At 41.1% G+C, this 24,111-nt stretch overlaps 1 protein-coding gene across 2 annotated transcripts; it reads left to right on the top strand.

Annotated features, from left to right (window-relative positions):
• The first annotated feature begins 306 nt into the window (after positions 1-306).
• Positions 307-17,194, top strand: Rab6 (RAS oncogene family member Rab6). Of its 2 annotated transcripts, none has more exons than XM_075891260.1 (8): positions 307-537; positions 2,666-2,724; positions 5,572-5,625; positions 6,542-6,647; positions 8,225-8,336; positions 8,436-8,529; positions 9,533-9,596; positions 16,888-17,194. In XM_075891260.1, exons 1-8 carry the CDS (start codon positions 444-446, stop codon positions 16,953-16,955), a joined length of 651 nt encoding a protein of 216 aa, XP_075747375.1. In that variant the 5' UTR covers positions 307-443; the 3' UTR covers positions 16,956-17,194. The 2 variants fall into 2 exon arrangements, with proteins under 2 accessions (XP_075747375.1, XP_075747374.1); XM_075891259.1 differs by lacking the exon at positions 16,888-17,194 and adding an exon at positions 13,873-14,488.
• Positions 17,195-24,111: the final 6,917 nt, after the last annotated feature.

Here is a 24,111-nt window from a genome sequence, read left to right as displayed (position 1 = left end):
CTATGCGTTGTCGCGTGCATTTTATTGCAAAAAAAATTCTGAATGTCTTTTAGTATTATTATTTCTGGATATTTCTAAATTGTGGATCATAAATTCGCACTACGAGTGCTTTGTTGGTTAAAATTTGACTACAAAGAGTGAAGGTGACGTCAGCGAACAGGTGCTGCCTAGCGCCACGCCGCTCGTAGGTGACGGCCCTAGCGGCAGAAGGTATGAACTAGAACGTGGGCGCTGGAAGAGGTGCTCTCTGGGCAGGTCAGGAGTGTAGTAGGTCATGGTTGAGAAAAACCTCGACGGCAGACCACTCAGAAAAGACGAAAAAAAGTTCAGCTACTGGATTTCGATATTCGGCCGGCCCAACACAAAATCTTGTGCGGGGGCTCGTGTCCCCAGGATACCGTGTGCGCGTGTTTTGCCGGCGTGCGTGTGTGTGCGGCTCTTGTATGTTTCCTCCTGCCAACGCAGCCATGTCCAGTTCTGGTGATTTCGGCAACCCTCTGCGAAAGTTCAAGCTTGTGTTCCTGGGAGAACAGAGCGGTGAGTAGTCGAACTTGTCCCTGCCCCTTCCACGTAGACCGGTGGCGCGGGCGTGACGCGCAGTTCCGCAATCGCCTCTGGAATCGCGCGTCTTTCGGGATGGTGCCTCGTTTTGAGCCGGTGGCCTGAGCTCCGGCGCTGCCTCCCTGAGCCCAGAAAGCGAAAATAGTGCTTCGTTAGACAGTGGGCGAGGGTCCCGTTGCAGCAACACACGGTACTAGGCCTACTGTCACTTTGCCGAATTCCTCATTCAACGCTCCCCAAGTTTCGGAAAATTTTTGAGCCAGTCGTGTGCGTTGTATTCAGCTTTCATTTGCGTTCCTAGACACACGCTGTGTCCGTAAAGCGCACCGTAGAATGTGGTAAAATCGAGCACCGCAGTTTGTAGCGACGGTCCACGCCTCCGCCTTCCTGTTTCGAACTGTTTTACCGATCCGGCTGTCTGGCTCGAGCAAAATTCGATGGACTGGATGACGTCGGCGTTTCGCGTGAATTGGTGTGACCACCCGTCTGCCCAGGATGCTGTCCGATGGCCGAATGGAATGCGGTCACTGCCGAACATTTTTTTTTTTTCGGCGTTTTTCTTTCGCTCGACAAGTAGCGCGCGCCTGCTTATAAACAGGTGCGACCGCGTCCATCTAGATCACGCGTTTGCATATGCGAGTTAAGCGGTTGCTTTTTCCACGTAGAGAAGCGGCACAGTCAACTAACGTAGGGACGGTGGCGTATCGGGAAACATCAGGTGATTGCGACGATAGACTTTACTTTCGTTGCGTCCGCTAGTGTCTTGCGGGTTGGCCGCCGGTTAGGAAAAAAAAAATGCGTAGGGGTAAGTGACCTCGACAGCGAGCTAGCTGGACAAGTATGGAAAGGGCAACAAAAAAGTAGTGGTAGCGTAAGCACACCAGCGTAAAAAGTGCGTGGACGAAAGCGACTAACCTAGTTTCCTTTTATTTTCGTGCCGATCGTTTGAATGGAGTGCTCGCTCACGCATGAATGTGATTTGTGCGCGTGATTAATACGCTGTCGGCTGGCTACATTGCCGACAAACCGCGTATGCGGAAATGCGCCGGCACAGTTAAGTTGCCGCTTATGCTCTGCCGGTTTCGGTTTCCACGGCCTCCGCGATTTGTATGTAGCCTGAAGCCGCACAGTGCGATTACCGATTGCGACATCTTCCAAAGACAACCAGGACAGCACTTCGCACACACAGATGCTCACGAGAACACGTCACCATCGAAAACTCGGGTCATGGCGTTGAATAGCTGAAATTCATTATTACGGAGACCTCGTAAATGGTATAATGGACAAGCAAATGTGTCCTTTCAAAAGCATTTCGCCGCCGCCCCCCCCCCCCTTTTTTTTCATGTATCTGCGTTATTATTGTGGGAATTAAATGATTTTGAACATTTGGGCCACAGCCTTATCAGTATTGTGCTTATCTATTTTATGGCGCTGAGAATGTTTCGCGTGGCAGCGCTGATATGATATAGGAGAAGCCAGCATATATTGTTGGATCATATAAGAGAGAGTGTGAAAGGCGGAGAGGTTAACCGTGCTGGGCCAGAAGAGAAAACCTTGTCCTCTCTGCCTGCTTTGCCAGTGCTTGAGACTATGCAGAGGCAAGTTGATTGGCACAGTGCAAAAGGTGTGTGTACCATAACTGGTGCATGCATATGTAGTACAGATCAAACCACCTTAGTCTTGAGTGCCCAGCTGGCCATTTCAGCTGGTGTATTATGCTTAAATATGCATAGACCGATGTTGTAATGATGCCTAACATAGTCGCACACTATTCTAGGTCTTAGTGCTATAATTAAAGCATGTAGCTAACGTGAGGTCGTAGCTGCGCAGCGTCCACAGCCACATGCTCCTCTGCTATAGACATGTGTGATTCTGTCTGTATGTCATTGTGATCTATGTTGTGTGTCACATAGTTTGAGTGTGGAGAACAATGATATCTACAAACAATGCCTGAAGCTTTTAAAGTTCTGGAAGTCACAATCAATGTGTTATAGGACTGAGGTCACATACTGTTTTGGAGCTGCTTGTTTCAAGTGCCTTGGCATAGTTATACAAAACATAAAACCTGCAGCAATATAGTGAAAATGCTTTCCTTTTCTTTCAGTTGGAAAAACTTCCCTCATCACACGTTTCATGTATGACAGCTTTGATAACACATACCAGGTCTGTCCTTTATTCCCCATAACTATGTTGCTCTTTACTTGTGTTGACTTCGTAATCTTTGTTGGATGCTCATTTGAAGAAAATTGGTCACCACTTAGGTCAGCGTTCTACAACATTGTGCATTCCACATTTCTCTTCTTATAAATGAATGGCCTTTTTCTTTTTAATACTATTTTGATTTGAAAGGGTATTTTGTAGTGTGAAATTCACAAAACTAAAAGTAGTGCAACATTTTCTCAAACTAGCTTGCTTTTACATGGCTTTTGTCAAATAAGGCAGTTGAGAATCTATTAATGTGGGGCAAAGGTCACTTCTTTTTAAGCACCGACCATGCCAGGGACAGTCTAGTTAGCAACATCCTAATTAATCACAAATGACAGCCAGCATGATGTCATCCATTTATACTAAAGAATTGTATAAATGTACCTGCAGTGGTTAACTGTGTGAGCTCCCCAAATAGATTTTTTTATTGTTGTTTTGCATAAGGATTGGCAAGAGAAGTACAATGCACCGACGCACATACATGTGTTTGGAGTGACATACAGCTGCTTTGGATTGACCTTTCATTTTGCCTATTCACAGTGTCATCAGACATGCTGCTCTTAACATTGTTCGCATGAGTGGCATGGCTGATGGGAAAAAGCCACTCAGATACTACTACAAGATAAAGGGCCATGTGTTAGTTCTAGTGTAACTTGTACTAGTAAGCAAACGCTCAAACTTTACTTGTGAAAAACCCATCTGACCGCAGAACCTATTAGGTATTTTTACTGGGGCCTTTTTTTCCCAGCTGTACCAATTTTTGAAATCGAAACATAAGTAAGTCATAATGCCGAAAAAGTTCGTATTCATGTTTAGTTTCCTGACTGGCACCCTCACAATACAAAATTTGCAATTGTTTCATTAATTATGTTTTTAATTACTTTAGACCAATACTTTATACATTAAAGTGCTGTAGCTCAGCAAAGAAAATATTTGACATTCTCAGGCTTACGGTGAAAGCAAAAATAAGGCCAAAAAAGTGTTTCTTCAAAGGGCTTCAAAGTGTAAAATATTGATCTACCAGCTCTTAAAAAGATTTTTTTCAACAAAAACTTATACGCTCAGCTATATTTTTTTTTGTAAATGGGTTCCAAAGGACTGATTTGTTTTAGCCAGCTGTTATTAAAAATTGAAATGTTAATGATCAATTCTTATAGGGCTGCAGAAATTTCCAACTTTAGACTGATACTGTATATACTCAAATGTCAATGGTATAATTTCTATGATATATAACATTTAAAGCTAATTTTCAATTACTGTATTAATGTTGTGCTTATAACTTTGTTTTCTTTCTTTTTTATCATAACATAAACAGTCCTTATGAGTACCTTTTTATTAGGTATCAGAATTCTTTGGTGCTAGTCTTTCTCCATCTGACCGGTGGTTTTTGAGAATTATCCAGAGACTGGCATGTAATCTTTCAGCAACGTTGATCCTCTGTAATCATGATGCAGTGGATTCACTAGACACAAGTGTATGTTGCGAAGTTTCTCCAAAAGTAAATCTGATTATCTGTTTTGGGCTGCGATAATATTTGCTCACAGTGCACGATTGTTTACCTAGGTTTCAGGGTGCCACACCTGGTGCTGTTTGTGCTTGCTGAAATGCTTTTCGACATATAAATAATAATGTTTTGATCCCACAAAATCTATGACGAAATCGAAATAAGCAGACTTGCACTTCGATTGACTTGTTGAAACGTTTTTCATTCGGGGCTGTATGCATTTAGAATTGACAGAGTGTATTGAAAATGACACATACATGGGGCAACTTTACCAAACAAGGTGAAAAGGGACATTTTGTTGGTTCATGCTATGCAGAAATATAATTGTTTGCATAGAATACAAATTAATTGCACTCAGTCTGCTCATGTTTCTTTTTTGTAGTGTCTTCTTTTAAGTTCGTGCAGTTATTTTCCTGTGCAGGGGTGAAAAGATTTCATAATCACTGCAAAATGAGCGGAATGGAGTATGAGAATGGATTGAAAGAGATTGTGCTATATGAAAAATACAAGAATATAAAATAGCATCAGATGGCTTAGAATAGGTTATGTTCACAAGGTAGACATTATTATTCATAATACTAAAAAATGAAAAAAAAGGAAGTAAAATGATAGAACAGGCTTTCTAAGGTCCTGTGCAACTTTTTTTCAGATGCCTTGAGTAGATTTTCTTGCTTAGCATGACTTTTAAAGACATAACCTTTTTACTTGCAGATAAAACAGAATTACAGTTTTGTCAGAAGGCAAAGCACTGAAAGGGATAGTGTTAGCTCTCCTCGTGCGATGCTCTGTGCGTGGAAGTATCATGCCGTGACACAGCTAGTGAGATGAGTGCTTCTGTGCAGCGAAAGGCTGTGTCCTCAAAAATACAAAGTGTGTCACAATGCTGGCTTGATGATGAGCATTTATAAATGGCATTATGTATCAATGCTGCATGAGATTCAGATGAGAATGACTGGTAACGCTTGTCTGATGACTAGTGAGAGGGTTTGCCAGATTTCAACTCTGAATTGGCTCTTCGTTCCACTCAGTTCATTGCATGCACTGCGGTGTGGTGTGTGCACAACACTCATTCCAGCTGCCAAAGCAAGGCATTTGCTCTATGCTTTCTATAGCTCATTTATTGGGATATGATGATGTATATCCACTTCGTCGGTTTGCTGCCGAGTACGTATGAGAAGACCAGTGGTAACGATAGTAATGCTGCTAGTGTCGATGACATTGCTGTCACAGTATATTTGCATTAATTTGTACATACATTGTGCTATAGTTTGGCTGCAGTTCTAACTTCATTCCTCTTGCAGGCCACAATAGGCATAGACTTTTTGTCGAAGACTATGTACCTCGAAGACCGCACAGTGAGTTTCTTGCTTTGTGCTTGTATTTGACAGAGTCACTTAGGTATTTCATAGTTCAATTTTTTTTTGCATTGTCGGATTAAATGAAACCACACACCTATATTGTTGTGCAGTTGCTTTTTTTTTAATTTGGGTTTATTTGTGTGTGTGTTAGATAATACTGGGCAAGCAAAAACTGCAAGAACTGTTTTTTTTTTCTTTTTTTAAGGCATAAAAACCAGTTTGAGACGATTTATATCAAATAGGCAGTGTCTTTTTAATATTTGTGATGCCTATTTAAGCTATAAACACCAACTTTGAGGCACCGTCCTGAGTACCTTCACCACTGTGAAATGAGTTGCTAAAATTGAGCTCCTGGAATATGTATCACATGTGTGAAATAGTGCTGTCCTACGTCTTGAAATGAGCAGTTGAAAGCATATGTAATTTCTCTACTTGCATAACTTGAACATCGTCCCACGTTTGCCTGTGCATTTTTCATATTTAAAAAATTTCGTGCAGTTGATGTCAATTTTGCCCTCTAGCTTTAGCAGCCTAGCCCAACCAGTTTTAAGTTTAAGCAAGTTCACTGTAGTTTAGTTTAATTAAAGTGTGTCTGGGCTTGCTGTATTGCTCCTCTTCCCCCCCCCCCCCCCCAACCCCTCTTCGTTTTTTTACTCTCCAATGTAAGGAAAGTTTTACAGAGTGGAATGTTGATTCTTGAAATTCATAATGTACTTATTCTCAGCCTGCATCTGGTGTGAATTTGTTTGACAGAATACGAATGTTTTGTGTATCAATTTCTTAGGCTATTGCCAAGTAACGGAGGAAAGAATGTTATTGTCGTGATTCTCATAGTATGCTATTTACCGATGCGTCCTATAGGGCACATCTGCTGAGAGCTTAGGTGAATAAATATTTTTCTTTTCACGTGCAGGTCCGTCTACAGCTGTGGGACACTGCAGGTCAGGAGCGGTTTAGGAGCCTCATTCCAAGTTACATCAGGGATTCCACAGTTGCTGTAGTTGTTTATGACATAACCAGTGAGTTGTTCAACTTCTCTCAGATAGAAATATCTGCTTATATTGAAAATTGATCATTTATCTATTATTAACCCCTTAACTGCTCCTTTTTTTTTTTTTAAATTTTCCAGTCAAAAATTGTCTTTTTTTTTTTTATTGCTGAGTTCGAATTTGATTGTACTAAAAAGTAGCTAGTCGATGTTGAAAAAAATAGTCTCGCCACATACTTAGTCAAATCCTACTGAATTAAGTGTATTTCTGAAAAATACATAGCAAACCTGCTACCTGCTGCTAATAAAATATAAAACCTTATAAACCAAGCAGTTACATATGCCAAATTTTTCTTCACTTCTGTTGGCTAAGCACCCTTGGGGCATTTCACTCTTGGAGCTTCAGGGTTGCGCGGAAAATTTCAAAACGTGGAGTAACGCAAGGCGGCTTCACTGGCGGGCACTTGCAGTGTTCGCGTCCGAGCTGTCTTCATGATCACTGGAGCTGCATTCGATTTACTGTCATCGTTGTCTTCACTTCCGGGCAAACGATAAATATCTGTGCTTGAATAATCATCATGCAAAGATGACGAAAATGAATAGTTTTTTTTGTCGGGCTCACAGGCCAGCTATGTATGAGTCGCTGTTATTGCACGCTGTCTTTCCATACAAGAAGCGCGCTCCTGCCGCAATAAAAAAAATATAAATCTTCAAGAAGATGCTGCCATCTAGTGGATGACACACAATGTAAGCCATTAGCGCACGCTTCTCCGCCTGCTCATCAGAGGGGAGTACTTATTCCGCTGCGACAAGTTCTACTTGTCCAAACCATTTTGGTGACAGTTTCGGCTGGACGAGCTCTGCTCTGCTCGTTCAAAGCAGTTAAGGAGTAAAAAAAAACTTGCAAGCTATGTCTCGCATAGATTGAGATGCATGCACACATGGACGTGTTCAAACAGTGCAGGGGCTTACTGCATTGTTGGCTTAACTTGTGCAGTCTGATGGATAAGAGTGCTATTATGGCAGTTTAACAAAACAGTTAAGCTGTATTACACAGACAAAAGCTGTATAGTAGTTTCATTAAAGCTATGAGAGCTTACATGTAGTCTCAAATCTTAGTTATTATGTGAACAATCTCCAATGCTTGATGTTTTTTTATATCTCGAATGTGAGTTTCTGTTAGGAACTGACCCTTTAGGAGCGAGGCGTCACTAAGTTGTTATTTCCTTTCATTGGATAAGGTGTACCAATTGATTGTTAGCATAATCATAAATAGCATAATTAAGGGATCCTGCACTACATCTGTCTCATGGGCAGGCTAGCCCTAGAACCATTTTGATTAATTAGTTCGTTTATTAGTAGTTTACTATGCACATGCAGTGCTACAGACACTTTGTTTGTGTGACCACATTTTCACTATAATCGTGTGACAAGAAGACACCATAATACCGTAATATAGGGACAGTATGATGACAAAACAAGACATGTTGTCTTCATGTCCTGTTTTTGACGTTCATGTTATCTGCAGTTATCGAAAGTGCCACAATTTTCGTATTTAAATTATTCATCTAGTAACAGTTGGTTATACGTACCCTGTTTTTCTCTTAGATGCCAACTCATTCCATCAAACATCCAAGTGGATAGATGATGTCAGGACGGAAAGGGGTAATGATGTCATAATCATGCTTGTTGGCAACAAGACTGACCTCTCTGACAAGAGGTAAGCAAGTGTCTTGTGCATGCAAGAAAATTGGAAGTCCTTTTATAAGGTCATCTGTTCTTTAATTTCTTTTGTATGTATTCTCTGCTTGACTTACAGGCAAGTGACGACAGAGGATGGCGAGAGGAAGGCAAAAGAGCTCAATGTAATGTTCATAGAAACCAGTGCAAAGTCTGGCTACAATGTCAAGCAGGTGAGGGAACCATGCTTTCTCAACTGTAAGAGATTTGCAGAATTCAAGTATGCTTGTGTATTTCTCTTGAAGCTTGCGATCACTTGCATAAATCACGGCAAAGTCAAAGGGGTCAGACACCTCTTGTGCTCTGGCTAGGGAGGACACCCCTTGCTAGTGTCCCCCTTTGAAATTTATCTTTCATGTCTCATATATCTAAACTGCTTGGCACTTAAATACAGCGCATTTGAATTTTTTTAATGCCTGTTCATCTTATGCGTACCTGTTTGATTTAATTGATATGTGGGGTTTGACGTCCCAAAACCACCACATGATTATGAGAGGCGACGTAGTGGAGGGCTCCAGAAATTTCAACCACCTGGGGTTCTTTAATGTGCACCCAAATCTGAGCAGACAGGCCTACAAAATTTCGGCCTCCATCGGAAATGCAGCCGCCGCAGCCGGGATTCGATCCCACGACCTGCGGGTCAGGAGCCGTGTGCCTTAGCCACTGGACCACCGCGGCGGGACTATGTGTACCTGTGTTCAATAGCTGTGTAAACAGTTAAAATCGCAACTGCTTCGCTCAACTGGTTTCAGACTCAATAAAGCAATAAAATTACGGGGGCTGTAATCCATGCTCATTAGTAATTTTATTTGAAAGCACGATTTAAATTTTATATTAAAAAAAATAAAACCTTTATAGAACAAAATGGCCACCATGGCAAGATTCGTGTCGCCCCTTGTGATTTGGCTGAAATCGCGCTGCAGTGCAGTCATTGTCTCAAGCAAGTTTTTCGCTGTGCATTCAAATTCAAAGGCTTATATTTATAAAAATAAAGCAGGCCTAGTCATGTGTTTGTATGGAAGATCAAGCTGTTTGTTAAGGGCTAGATTTGTTTTTCCTTTTACCTGCATTAGAAATTCGAGTTCATAAAACTTCAGTGGCTGTCGTACGTCATTCGGGGGGCATGCTTAATAGAACTGGAAAATCAACCTGGTTGCATCTTTGTTTGTCACGCAGCTCTTCAGACGTGTAGCAGCTGCCCTGCCAGGGATGGAAAACACAGAACGAACGAAAGAAGACAGTATCCTTTTTGCATTCTGGTTGTCCTTATTCATGAGTGGCACCCAACTGTCTTTTTGTCCCTTTGTATTTGATTATATGTCTGTTCTTTTCCACTATTGTCTGGTTAGGTCCCGGTCTAATAAATTTTGGGCAAGTCAGTCGTTAACCAAGTCGCTGTCTTATTTGTAGCTGAAACTACCTTAGTGCTGGCACTAGGGCTTTCTAAAGGCTTGTTGTGACATTTGCTGAAATGCATGTCATTTCATGCCCCGCCTTACTTCTTTTTACATGGTTTCAAGCACGTAATATGGTTGCATTATTTTTATTTGACGTCACCAGAAACCTCCACAGTCGTAATGTGAAGATCTTAAATAGCGACATGGTACATAGTGTGTGTTGCAATGGCAGCATGGTTGATCGGGCTTGGTGGTATACATTGTCCAGCAGTTGAACATTGATCAGCATGAACACAGGACGTATGTTGTTCTTTTCTTAATTTTGTGCTTACACTGTTCAATAGTCTGGCTGCTTTCAGTGTTTTTGTTTGAAATTAAAGGGTAGGCCACATCATCAGTACTTCGTCGTGCAAGCTGGGTTTCATCACCTTATGCTGCATTATTTTTGTACCCTGTGACTGTGATGGATTTGGCAGCACTCGTCGGTGCTTGCTGGCGTACCGCTGTGGCTTAGTGGCCTCTATTTTCTCTTTTGGCGGTGGGTTACACAACATGTATACCCCATATACTGAAAAAACTTGCTGCGATGCTGGAGGGCATATTTGGGCTGTTTGCAATGAAACACTATGCTGAGATGTTGCCTAGAAGTCCAGAGTAATTTGTCGCTTTATTTGGGCAGTAACTTTCTATCATTAAGCTGTGGATGAAACCGCGAAGCTTTATCTGGGGCAGCTTCTTACAGACATTAGTAAGGGTGGACAGCCAGACCAGAACAAAATAACCTGATCAGACCAAAATGATTATCAATGTAGCTATCCAATCAAAATGAAGTGTACCTTTTGCTGTGACTGTAATGTGTTCTAGCCAATTGTTGGTGTATATCCCCAAGTTGCATTGACCTGGGTGAACATGTAAAAGTTATGCCTCACAATGGTCGAAATGTTTGGAGCTGGGCCATTAAACTGTGTGACGTTTCTCTGACCTTCTACACCTTGGCTTATTTGGTGTCAGTGATTTCTCTATTCCCTGCACTGTGAATGTCTTTGCTCCAACAGTTACATCTCACTCCTCCTTGACATATCATGATTGAATCTCTGAAAGCTAGGACACCATTTCCGGTGTGGGCTGTGCATCCTGTTGCCATTGCTGTATGGGTCGCAATCTTTTCTTTTTTTTCATTGGCCTTTTATTTATTTTTATTTACTTATTTATTTGCATTCACTCCGACTCTGCAACTTCAAGTGGTGAACCTCCCAGTACATAAACCAATTATCTGCAAATCTCTGCATTTACGCATTTGTTGTTGGCTGAAGTTGCATTCACATGCACTACTGTTCAGCTTTGAAGTCTTGGCCTCCGCACATCATGAAAGAACATAGTGGCAGCATGCTGTAAAGCACGTTGGAAGTGGGGCTCGTGATGTTTTTCCTTCACTTTAGCATGATCTTTGCATGTGTTTATATTTTATGAAGTCATGCACAATGAGTGGGTCTTTTTTCACCCATATATTCACAGTTCTGTGCTACTACTGTTTTGCCAAACTTCAGCACTTCTGCAAAGTCGAAACCGGAGGGAACGCAACGCTCAGATATGCATTACTATAATACAGCCATTGCTGCATGTCCTCGCGAGAATCTTTTTTTAGTTCTTCCAAGCAGCCGAAAGCATCAGAAATTTTAGGTACAATTGTTCTGACAGCGTGTTGGTAGTCCGCTATTGTACTGCCAGTCACATTCAGCTGGGCAGTGCATCATGGCTATTTGAACCTGACGCACTCAGCACACTGTCAGGGAGAGCATCAACACCATTTATTAAGCTGGTGGCAGCTGCTATGTATAAAGCTTTAGGCACAGCAGTTTGTCACTTTTGTATGGCATATCACTGTGTTCTGATGAAGGCAAATAGTAAACATAATCGGTGTGTGAGATCTTAAGGGATATAAGAAACTCGAGGTTATCGAAACTGTTCCATAGGCAGTGCTACCTTTTTTTATTCGTAGTTAATTTGAACGTTAGAGAATTTAACTCTAGTACTTAAATATTTGTCCTTTGATAGAAGGGTGCTGTCATCACTAGCCCTTACAAACAGATCTACTGCTGCAGCTCTGCAGTGCTTCACTTTAGATGTGCTGTAAGCAAACCGCAGTGGTCGAAATTGATTTTTAGCCCCTGTTACAATGGTCTCGCAGCTCCTGCATTGTCTTAGGACCTTAAGCCTCACAAATAAAAGTATTAGCAGACTATAATTCTAAGATGGCATTGTCTGTTGGTTATCATTAATATTGTGTCTAACAGCAAAAAACAAGCCCTTAAAATTTCCTGTCTTCACAAATAAAAGAAGGGCACCAAGGAAAACATGGTAACAGATATGCATCTGTTAATATTAGAGGTATAGTAGCATAATGTGCAGTATTTCTTTATTTCTCGCGTTACTTGGGAAAAGTTTTCAGCAAATACCTTGGTGGGAGCATTGCTACTGCAAATCTTTGTTTACTTACGGTAGTTTTGATGCGCTGTACAAGCATACAGAATAAAGCTCCCCGACTACGTTCTATTGCTTCGAAAGGAAAGCTGTAGAGACAAAGTGCATAGGAGAGAGTTGCTGTTGGAAAACGTCTTGCATTTCTCCCTTGATTCGTTCTTAAGCCGGGCAAAACAAAAGAAAACATCTACGTTTTCTTTACAATAGCAAAAAAAAAATTGAATTGCACACTTAAGCATTAAATGCGGCTCACTTTTGCTCTTTTTTTCGTGCACATTTGGGCAAATGTCACACTGTTGTGCGCAGAAGCTAGGCTAATTCAGCATTTGTTGCACAAAACCCAAACTGCTGTTCGGTACCACTGGTGCACTTTCGCACATGCAATAGTTCCGTCCCCCATAGCTTTCCCTTTATTGCCGTTTAAAGTTGTCCCTCAGTCAGGCACTTTGAGATTTGCAAAATATGAACATGCCTTGTGCTTGCCCGTCCCCTAGAAAGAGGCCTGTACTGCACTTTGTCATTGACTGCCATGATGTTGCACCAAATTTCCGATCGCCCTGCTGCCTTGCTTCAACAAGGTGTGTTTGCGATGTAATGGCAACACTGCTTCTCTCATAGCACTGCCACCAACTGCTGAACACGCATTCTACAGGCAGGTCTGAGGCACATAAAATGTCACTGGCTCTGCAGTTTCATAGCAGCAGTCTCGTTTCTTATTGTCAACTCAAGGTCTCACGAAAAGCAAAGTCATCAGGCTGTCTTTTGTTCGCTGTGGTGCCTTTCTTTCTTGTGGCAATCTGGCAGCTGACTGTATACCTTTTATTTCACACTTTGCTTTTTTTTTTCACGAAATGTTTATCTTGTACAGCATGTGTTACTTCTATTTTATTTTCGGCTACTCATTCTGGTGTCTGCTGTTTTCTTGTTCATTGTCTCTATGGCTAGTTTATTAGGGCTGTGCGAATATTTACTAAATACTTGAAGGTGACAGCATCAGGCCATTGCGTGACCCTGGTATCGAATCAGTAATTCAGCTAAGATGGGATACAATAGAACATCTGCGTTAGTGTCTATAGCAAGGGCTGAATCCTAAAATGCAGCTGAAATTTATCAAGTCCCCGACTGTGCTGCTCCCCATAGCGCAGATGTGACCCTACGTGACATACCAAACATTATTAGTTGATCAATCGTTTATGATCTCGGCAGAAATGGATGCACAGTCTTATACCTAGTAGTTCAGACATAATGTAGGAATAAGTGTGAACCTTTGAACAAAAAAGCAATGATACATCAATAGTGTCTGTTGGTCTAGTTAATCAATCAGGTGCATATGAATTTCTATTCTAGTTGCCCATTGTCATTTTAGCAGTGTTTAAGTAGGCACACAATTGCTCGCCGTGAGAGTGCAAGCCAGCACTTTTTGGTGTATTTTGTTTTGTACTTTAACTCGTAGCCTAAATGTTGAGTTATGCATTTGATTCGCACATCCCTATTGCTGATTGCTACTGTCCCTGCATGCAGCATGGTGTGCATCATCTCACTCTTTTTTGCTTATTTTGGTTTGTCATGTTTGTTTCGTTGGTCTCCTTGACTCAAAGCCCCTCCCTTCCCATCCTCCATTTTCCTCTTCACCACCAGTTGTGGACGTCGATCTCAAAGATGGTCCCACGGAAACACCGCGCCCCGAAGGCGGTTGCGCCTGCTAAGACCGGGTCTACACGGAAAAATGCAAAAAAAAAAATGAGAGAGCGAAAAAAAAGGCAGCCACGCCACACTCGATGCTCTGCTGTGCTGCACTTAAACAACCCGTCCACCACTACCACCATAATGCGATGCGCATCGTTAGACGCAAACGCGACACACTGACACGCAGTTTATCTTGGGCATGCTTACGGCACGTACAAGTACAATCAACCGACAGCCTTGTGGGCAGTAGAAATCGGTGGTCGTCCAGTGTTACTGAGTGTTGAACAAGGACAGAAAATGTTACGAGAAGTGGGAGTACAGGTGCCACAGTTTGTGCCGATGCAGCAATTTTTTTTTTTTTCCTCGGCCTCGTGGCACATTAGCTGTAGCACATGCTCTGCTTTCTTGCGATCGTTGAAGCCGCTAGGATCGAGCCTCTGCATTCGACGTCTACGCATCCAAGTTAGTGTCTGCTGTAAAGAGGCGAGACACACACGGGGGCTTTTGTAATTGTTAGCTGTTTGGGCGTGCTTTTCTGTCTACGTTTTTTATTGAAGCCTTTCTGGAACTCTGCTTTTGCGTTTTCAGAAGCAGCCATTGTTCACTTTTTCTTTTTATTTAAACTCTTTAACAGACTCTTGCGATGATAGAAGTTTGTCATTCTGTGAGAGTTCTTTGCCCTCATTGATCTGCATTACTTTATCATTCTGTGTCCCTGTTTGTTCTTGTTTTGTAGAATATAAACTTTTTTTTTTCGTGTCTTTGTAATGTTTTTGTCTCTGAAGTCTCACTTTACTTCAAGCTGTTTTGTGGCGGCTTTGGTGCGGACACAACACCAGAACTTTGGGTTTCGATGCGGGGCAATAGAATATATTTTGACTGTTATCAAGTTGCACATCGGTGCATAGCATTTACAAAATACATGCTATGTATCATTACATAACCACAATTACACGAGGTTTACACTTATTGCGTATGGGTATGCTTAGTGACATCGGTGACGTTATAACAGTTTAGTTGGAGAGAAGTAGACATAATCCTATTTCTGACATGTTTCATTGCATCATTTTAGACTACTGTTTCAGTTGTGCATTTTCTGCTAAATATGGGTGTTCTTCATTACAGTATTAATAATAATTTCAATAATACTTCCGGTGCAAAAACGTGTGGCCAGGCATATCGCAGTGGTCTACATTCCAAACTAGAAGCCTGTGGTTAGCACCTAAAGGAAGTGTTTTCTAGGTGACTTCGGCAGAATAAGTCGTTGTTGCAAGACATGAGCTACTTTGCATTGTGTTTACCAGCTCATATTTCTGCTGTTGAAATGCCCTCTCACAGAAAATGTTTGTGTATTGCATCTATTTCTATGTATATTTCAGCTATATTGCACCAACATTAGATTACTGCGAATTTTTTGGCCTCGCACGATTTGCTTAACAAGAATGCCACTGTGGCTGTGGCTGCAAAGTTGAAATTTCCGGGCTAATATCGTCTCACATATTTTTTACATTTTAACCATTGCCTTCCATGCACATTAGAACTAAGTTTTATTTCTTGACCATAAACTTGATTGTGTAGCAAACCAACCCAAAATGCACAATGTAACTCTGATTTGCAGAGTGCTTGTGTGCTGTTTGTACTCGAAAATTAGTGTCAGGCACTTCGTTCTTAGAATTCAAAGGAATGCAAAATTGGGCTAATTTTAGGACGAGATGTTAATTTGACAGTAATGTGTGGTATTGAACTGTACCTTGCATCAAGTTGTCTTATTAGAAGATGTAGCACATACTGAATGATACTTTCATGTGCCCCTCTGTGCAAGTTTCTTAGAATCCATCAAAGAGCCGAATGTCTGCACAACCTAGATGCACAGTTTGAAGGCATCATACTAGGTGCTTGCATACCTGCGAGTACCTGTTATATATGAACATATGTGCGACCACAGGCTCGATGTAAAAATAAAATTTATAACTGGGATGTGCAGGCTGAAATTGACGAGTGTAGAGCAAAGTTTGTAATTGCAAGTTTTGACTGCTGTCCTCAATCATATGATATAGATAAATATATGCTTTATCATGGAAACCTGGACACTTTTGCACAAGTAAATAGTACATTTCTTCATTCATTGCCTAAGTGTAACACATTTATCGATTGCCACATTTTGAAGAAATTTCTTTAAAACCAACTTCCCAAGTCAGCAGACTATACACAGGCAAAGTCTGCTTTCACTGTGAACCAGTGTCCTCATCTGCTGCACAGAACAGTGGTAGCCTTGAATCACATGTTTAGATCTACAGTTCAAGGTGTCAGTTGTTCTGTGCAATAATGCAGCAGATACCGAGGACGGCAGAAAATCATTGAAGAGAAGAAATAGCAGAGAAGAAAGGCCAGGAAAGTTAACCAGATTAGGACAACCAGTTTGCTACCCTACACATTGAAACGGGAAGGGGGAGATTGAAATCGCTGAAAGATACCAATGAAAACCTGTCACTACTACTACATCTATTCCAAATGGTAAGAAATGCTCGACAAAATGAGTACAGCTAAATCTGTAAGCATGCTTAGATTTTCTCGTTTGCAAGCTTTGTTGGCAAAGCAGCTTTTTCTTCATTCTCCTGAGGAGTACTACAGGTGCTCATCAAGACAACGCAAGCTGGTGTTTGCGTGTGAAATTTCAAAGCCTTGAAGAAAGGCCATACTGTCATTTTATTAAACTCTAGGAAAGTTTTACACAGTAAAACACAGTTCTAATGTTTAAACACAGTAACTGTGAGAAAGTTCTGTAAAACTCGCTATTTCCCAAGTTTTCCTTAAGCTACGCTCAACTGTGTGCCTTAAATGTCAGTGTTGTGTGGCATTTGTCTTTTCCTTTCCCCCACTATCTACCTGCACGCAAAGAAATGAAGGAAAATGGAATGTGCATTTGTTTGTGTGTGGTAGTCACCTTGACTTGGCACGCCTTGTCAGCTGTTCCGCTGAAGCCCCAAGAACCGCCAAAAGTGATGAAAGACGAAGAAGGCAGCTGCATCTGCTAGAAAACGAGACGTAGGCACTGCCCAAGAATCTGCAGCCGTCGCTTTACTTCCGCACCCCGTTACTCCCCACTGCTGCCACAGCTGCTGCTGTCGCTGCCACACACGCAGACAAAGCATTTATGTTCCTTGGGGCGTTGAGCTTTCGGCAGAGTTGTACAACGCAGGCGAGGAGAGTTGTTTACTACGAGACAAGCGAGACCTGTTAGGTATCATCTGGCTACTAAAGTTGGCAGACCAAGTGAGATAGATGGCCTGCACTGCAAGATGCAAGTTGCAAAGAAACCCTGACACAGACATTTCTGTTTTGTTTATCGAAATGTGACTTGCTATAAAAATGAGAGTTGAGATTGCAAATTGCAGTGCAACCAAGAAAGTAAAATGCTAGAGTTATGGAATGTTCTATGCTCGTGGCAGAGCCCTCTTTGGACTCCTTTTTTGACTTCTTTTTCAACTTGCTGTACTTGTAATGCTACATAGTTACTGAAGCAGTTTTGCATTCAGGAATAATGGAAACTGTCTACATGCCACAAACAAAGAAGAAAATTATGAATGTGGTAGTAGCTGTTATGCAAATCGTTGTGCTGGATAAGTGCATTGCAGAAAGAATTGACTGCAGCATTGGCACATTGAGTGCACACAAACGCATAGAGTTGTTGCAGTGGCCTTTGTGAGAATTGGGGGGGGGGTATTTTATGGCATATGTGTCTAAATATAATAGTAATGAAAAAAAATCTCATACACTGCTAATGTATTACTTGTATGAATATGACTGAACCTGCTTCATTGTTGCACAGTGAAAGCTGCTACAGGTTGGATACACAAGTTTGAATTGCCCGTGCACTGAACTTTGGCGAGAGAGCTGTTATGTGGGCATCACTGTTGTGTCGCAGACCCTGAAAGCTGAATTGCAGACATTCACTGATGGAGTGAATGCAGCCTTATGTGTTGCATACTGCTTTAAACAAAGAGGGTAAAACAATGATTCATAAAAATAATTTTGTTACACTTCTTGCATTAATGTACTAAAACACTGGGCAAGCTTTTTCTGTTGCTTCGTCAAAATGCACATGCACAGCAACAATGTTGGCGAAGCATGTGTGGTTCCAGGTATTCTTCTCATTTACCAGTTTAAGCAGGTACTAAGAAATAATTACTTCGAACTATATGGATTTTGTTTGCGTTTAAAGCACAGACAAGCATGTTTCCCCAGTCTTCCTTCATCGACACTAACGACTGAAAATTTGAAATTAGTATTCTCATGTGTGAAGCATTGCTTTGCCATAACGTGACGGAGCGAATGCATGCATTCAAGTGCATTTAGCTTCTGTGGAGGCGTCATGACACCCTTTTATGTCTTTCAAAGTATTTATTTCTGCAGAGATGTTTGACAAGAACATCATGATAATGAAGATAAAGTGCTGTGCTCTCTTGCACTATTCCTCCTAAATACAACTGGTGTGATGCTGATGGCAATGCCCTACTCACTGCTGCATATTTCGGTGTAAGGCGCATTTCTGATTACCTTGAAGGCACATTTCTGATTACCAATTGGTGGCAAGAGGGCAAGCAGGACGTATTGGAAAGCTTGTGCAGGTGTTGCATTCTTGTGCTAGCTTTTGCTTGGGAGGGAACTGTTCACTGTGATCACCACAACAGCTGGAATCCATTAGCTTTTGTCCTTTAACATTATAATTTACCATGGAGGGCTCTCTGAAACTAATGAGAGACTAGGCAGTCTTTAATTGGAGAGTGCGTGTTTAACACAGCAGAATAAAGTACTTGGCTGACTCGTTCTTGCCAGCGGTGGCTGCAGAGTGCAGAGGTACCCTTTTTGTGTTTAAAAAGCCTTGCAGTGCCCATTTAGCCGCTGGCAACGTTCCTCACTTTACTGTGTCAGCAAATGCAAAGGATTCTTCCATAAGAAGCCTGGCAAACATGCAACCAGTGATAGTCACTTGCATGGTCTGCAAACTTTCACCACTTAGTGTACATTCCCCGCAATAAGTTCTATCCACTTCCTGCTTGAGGTTATATGGTGCGGTTTCTACTTTGAATTGCTGCAGCATCTTCATGTCCAATGTCTCTTCTGTGTGATGCGAGAGATGGCTCTGCCTAGTAATGGGAATCTTTTCTAGTCTGAGATTTTTATCAAAGTTTGAAAGATTTTGCATGTTTATAAATGCGGTATGGAAGGGTAGGAACGTGGCCAACAATCAACGTGTGATGATCTTGCTGCTATGTGCAGTTGTCTTTCTCATGAGAATTTTTTCCCTTCTCATTTGATGCCTGTGCTTGTTCAAAAATAAATGCAGATGGAGCCTGCACTTTTTATGGCACTTGTGATTTATATGTACGTAAAAATTTGTAGAATGGGGCACCATGGAACTACTATTTGCAAGTTAGCAGACTTCTTTATTTAAAGGATTGTGCTTGTTAGAACAATTTCAACTTGGACATTACTTCTTAACTGGTTTAGCCTGGGTGGCAAGAACACAAGTGACTTAACGTTCTCATAGACTTCGCTTTTATTCATTGAGTGCTGCCGTCTAGCGAGTGGTATTGTCGGCTAGTAATGCGAGTATTTTGTGCTGTTGGTACAATGCAACTATGATATTTTATTTGCACATAGCTCGAGACGTCTGTATGACTTTCTTGCTCTAAGCAGGGCAGTATTCTTAGGTGAGCACTTTTTTTGGGGACCATCACATTTGCAAGGTTGCACACAGCTTGTTCATTCAGACAGCTGACTTTGTTTCGGTTGCTGCATGATTAAGCTCTTGAATTCGCGTGCAAAAACCAAACATCCCTCCAAAAGTATTCGCCGAAAAATACCGTTCGAGTCTGGCAATAATGCTGCATGGGGCCACTCACTTGAAAAGCCCCTGCAGTAATGCAGTAAAACTAATGCTGCAACTGTGAAGTTATTTGTTGAGGTAGAAGCTGTTTGATAAAACAACGTTTATCAAACAGAACTCACCTAAACGAATTTTACTCTTTAAATGCAATTGCAAACCTAGGGTTCCAAAGGGCAAGTGCACGGAATGAGCGTTTTCTATCATTCTTGATACCTGGTAGACTGCTAGGAACACTCATTTAAGAAGCACACATGGGAATTGCGAGTTTTGTGCAGTAAAATTGTGCTGTAGCAGATTATTGTTTCAGTCAATGCAGTGTAGATTCTTCAATGGTGCTGTTTGCTACGTGGTTTAAACATTTCTTCACAGCACGTAGTTAGTGAAGTGTGCTGAAGTCTGCTTTCGCCCTTTTCTTTTGTACTTTGTTTGTCAAGCATAATATTTATTTAAATTTTCTGCATTTACCTTTCTCTATCCTGGCTACTCGGGTGTACCAAGTACGTCCGAGAAGCAGACACTCGTTTTACCAAGAAAAGATGCGGCTTTGCACATGGACAAGAATGACTGCATATGGTGCACAGCTACTTATGATGGTTTTGGATTCTGTACGACTTTTTTTTTTGCAAATAAATGTGGCCACAAAGGCTTTGCAGAGCAATTGGCTCTCGTTGCACATGTGTTGTGTGTGCTTTCGAACACCAAAGCTCATTTGGTGGCTTGCATTATTCGTAGCATTTTCTCATAAGCAAACGGAAAATATTGTTTCTCTATCTGTGGCTCAGTCGGTGCCTCTGCTGAAGTGACATGTCATATACAGTTGAACCCTTTTATAAGAGGCATGCTCTAGGCAGCCATTCTTGTCTTTTATATGAGCTCTCTCTTATAAGCAGGGTAATATGAATGCATTTTCTCATTAACCCGTATTTTACTGCATGCTCACTGGTGTCTCTTATACCCATTTGCCTCTTATAACAGTGTCTCTTATAAGGGGTTCAACTGTAAGTGAATGAAACGAACACAGTTTGTCGCCCATTTTCATCACAGCCCCTTCATACCTCAATGCATTGCTAAAGTGAAGTAAATTGAAATCAACCTTCAATCCTTCAATGTAAGATGTTTACCCTATTATAATTTGAAATCTTTAAGTAATTGAAACGGCAACGCAAACTCTGAGTGACTCGGTGAGATGCTGCATGCTGCAATGAATAAAAAAATTCACATTGTGAAACACAGCTAGGACACAAATATGAGAAAAATTAAGTGTTCTGAATGACCTTTGATGATCTTTACACTTCATTATAAATAGCAGCTGACCGTGGCACTGACATTTTCAATGGAGGCGAAAATGCTTGATGTCCATGTACTTAGATATAGGTGCACATTGAAGAAATCCAGGTTGTCAAAATTTCCGCAATCCTCCATTACGGCACTCCTTGTAGCTGTATTGTAGTTTTGGGATGTAAAAACCTGCCAATTAAATTGTTACGGGGAGTATTTAACAAGTGAATGCCATGTGGGCTAACACTTAACGCAGTATGCAAGGATGCAGACAAGAGGGCAGTTCAGACACAGCCTCCCAACAACATCTTGGTCTTCATTCCTTCTGCGTCATTTCTGCACCCATGCCTGAGGTACCTTTCTATACCCGTGACATTACCCAGGGCGGAAAAGCACCGTCCCGGTGCCTGCTGTTATTACACGGACGGGTCACTGTGAATGGGCTTCAGACGAGACACATGCACAATGGGTGCAGAAATGATGCAAAAGGAATGAAGACGACGATGTTGTTGTGGGGCTGTGTCTGAACTGCCCCCTTGTCCTGCATCCTTGCATACTGTGTGCAGTGTTAGTCCACCCGGCGTTCACTTATTAATTACTCCCCGTTACAATATTGATAATACCAGGCCTTTTAATGATACAGTGTTGTTTGAGCTAGCTTTTTATGCTTAGTTGTCGCCCTCGGAAACAGCTTTTTGTCTTGTAATGTACAGAGCATCTAACACCGATCCCCACTGTTGTAAATGGAATTTGTCTCAAATGTCAAGCAGCACCATCTGAGAGTATTTACTAATAGTCCAAAATAATTTTTTAGCTGTTTGCATGAAAAATAGCTGCCGAAGAAACTTATCTACCTGCATATGTCTTCAAAAACACTCTTTGTATCAACAATAAGTAGCTCGATTACATCCTGGTTATAAATTCTTATCTAAGGGATTATTGAGGAGTGTTGCTGAGAAGCAGTGAGTGATAGAGCTGAAGGCTAGAGCTGTCCCTAGCTTATTGAAGTCTGTGAAATAGTTGCATTAATGCCCAAAAGAAAAATACTTGGGTAAGCCCACTTCTATGAAATTAAACTACAAATAGAGATGCCTTACTAGTGCATATAAAAGTACAATTTTGTCTAATGATGTTAGTATAATCAATCCAAAAATGGGCATTTACACCAGGCATAATTCAAATCAATGGTCAAGCAACAGAAAGCTATGAAATGTTACAAATGAACTGTTTGGTCATGAACAAGAGTACACTTCCTTTGAATTTTGCTGAAAAACAGCCCTACCTGTCTTCAGGACACTTAATGCAGTTTTGAGACTCGCGAATTGTACGTTAATGCAAAGGACTGCTTGATTACCGCGTATCAGCTGCCGACATGATCCTTCACAGATGTCTGCCAATCGGCACAGCTGGTGCACCAGGCATTGAAGCTGCGTAGACTAGTTCTCACACCTTTAAGAAGCGCTACAGTTTGTTTGACGATTTCAAAAGGTTTAAACTGTGCAATAAATTCAGGACCAAAATAACACAAACACGGGATAAAAATAGGAACACACAGGCCTGTGAGTGTTCCTATTCTCGTTGCGATAACCTTTTTGAAACTATGAATCAAGAATCCCAGCATCATGTCTTGCTTGTTTGATGGCTGTTTATCGAGACAGTTCCAACACGGCACCGTATCGTAAGCTTTCACTGTTGGAGCCATACAAACTCCCATTTCACCTCCAACGCGAAGCTGGTAAAATAACGAAATTGTGGAATATCGACTTCATAAATGCACAAGTTAACATTCATTTAATTATTTGTTGGCAAATGCATTTAAGGGTAAGAAATTTGGCTCTGCCAGCTCTTTAACACTTAATGTCATACACGCCATTGCATTTCAGTTTTCACTGCTGCATTAAAGCAGCCGTAGAGCTCGCATAATCGGCTACATTGCAAAAGAAAAGAATATTTCTGGAAGAGACTGCATCCATTGATGTGTGCTGTTGCTCTGCAAGGTTCCATGAACGTGAGATACCATGCCTCCATTCTTTTTGTCCAAGAAGCGTGGAAATAGAGAGCAGCTGTCGGACGTGTACAGAAGGAGTCTTGAGATAAACATTTCACTTTATTGCACACTCCTTATTACAACTGGACAGCACGGCATGCATCACCATATAAACACATTGAATTTCAGTTTTATTAAATTACTTGTATTTCTTTGTTAGATACAATATTAATGAGAATTAATAGACAACGATGCCATTGATCATTATCCATGAGAGTAATAAGCACAAGATTTGACTAACACATAAATGAAGGCAGACAATGGTCTAGCACTGTGTTAGCCAGGTTTTGTGCTATACTCTTTCAGTGTTTGTAGATAGACAACAAGCCCAACAGCCCATTCTGCTAAATTGCAGTTTAATCACTGGAATTGAAACATATTGGCAAAACGTGTCCACAATAAAAGAAATCTGCCATTTTTGGTCGGAATTCAGGATAACAGTATTATGCAGGAGTGAAACTTGCACACGTTTGCTATTCTATTGTTGCATAGCTGCTTGCATGTGTCATATAAATCCGAGCTTAAGAAAAAAACATTTAATTGGGGCATTGGAAGAATATTAGAACTATGTTGCTTGTTACGACTTGAAAAAAGGTTGTAAGTACTAATAATGTAATGACAACATTACATATTTAAATAGAGCTCCCTTTTTATAACGCTCCCTCTGAGTGGTTCTTTGGCAGTGAGCATGTACCCATCATAAAAGTTGTGAGTAAATATAAAAATGATTAAGCTTGAGAAATATAGTTGACAAGTCAATAGGTTTAAATGCCAAAAGTAGCTAGTATACGTACAACATAGTACCTAAAAAATATTTTGAAAGCATTAATTGTAAAGACTAAACTCTATTCTGTAACGAGTTAAAATATCGCATATGAGTGCAATGCATATGCACTCACAATATTTAGCCCGGGTGGTGATGTTGAATAAATTTTGTAACCTCGGTATCAAAAAGAAATAAGAAAAACCTCCATCT

The sequence above is a fragment of the Rhipicephalus microplus genome, chromosome 1 (genome assembly GCF_043290135.1).
Source record: "Rhipicephalus microplus isolate Deutch F79 chromosome 1, USDA_Rmic, whole genome shotgun sequence".
Classification (NCBI taxonomy): domain Eukaryota; kingdom Metazoa; phylum Arthropoda; class Arachnida; order Ixodida; family Ixodidae; genus Rhipicephalus; species Rhipicephalus microplus.
This window is presented reverse-complemented; position numbering and strand designations above follow the sequence as displayed.

Excerpts from the sequence above, each read along its gene's own strand:
- Rab6 (XM_075891260.1), top strand. The coding sequence starts at position 444 with ATGTTTCCTCCTGCCAACGCAGCCATGTCCAGTTCTGGTGATTTCGGC. Across the intron at positions 6,648-8,224 it reads AGTTGTTTATGACATAACCA|ATGCCAACTCATTCCATCAA; the intron begins GTGAGTTGTTCA and ends TTTTTCTCTTAG. Across the intron at positions 8,530-9,532 it reads CTGGCTACAATGTCAAGCAG|CTCTTCAGACGTGTAGCAGC; the intron begins GTGAGGGAACCA and ends TTTGTCACGCAG.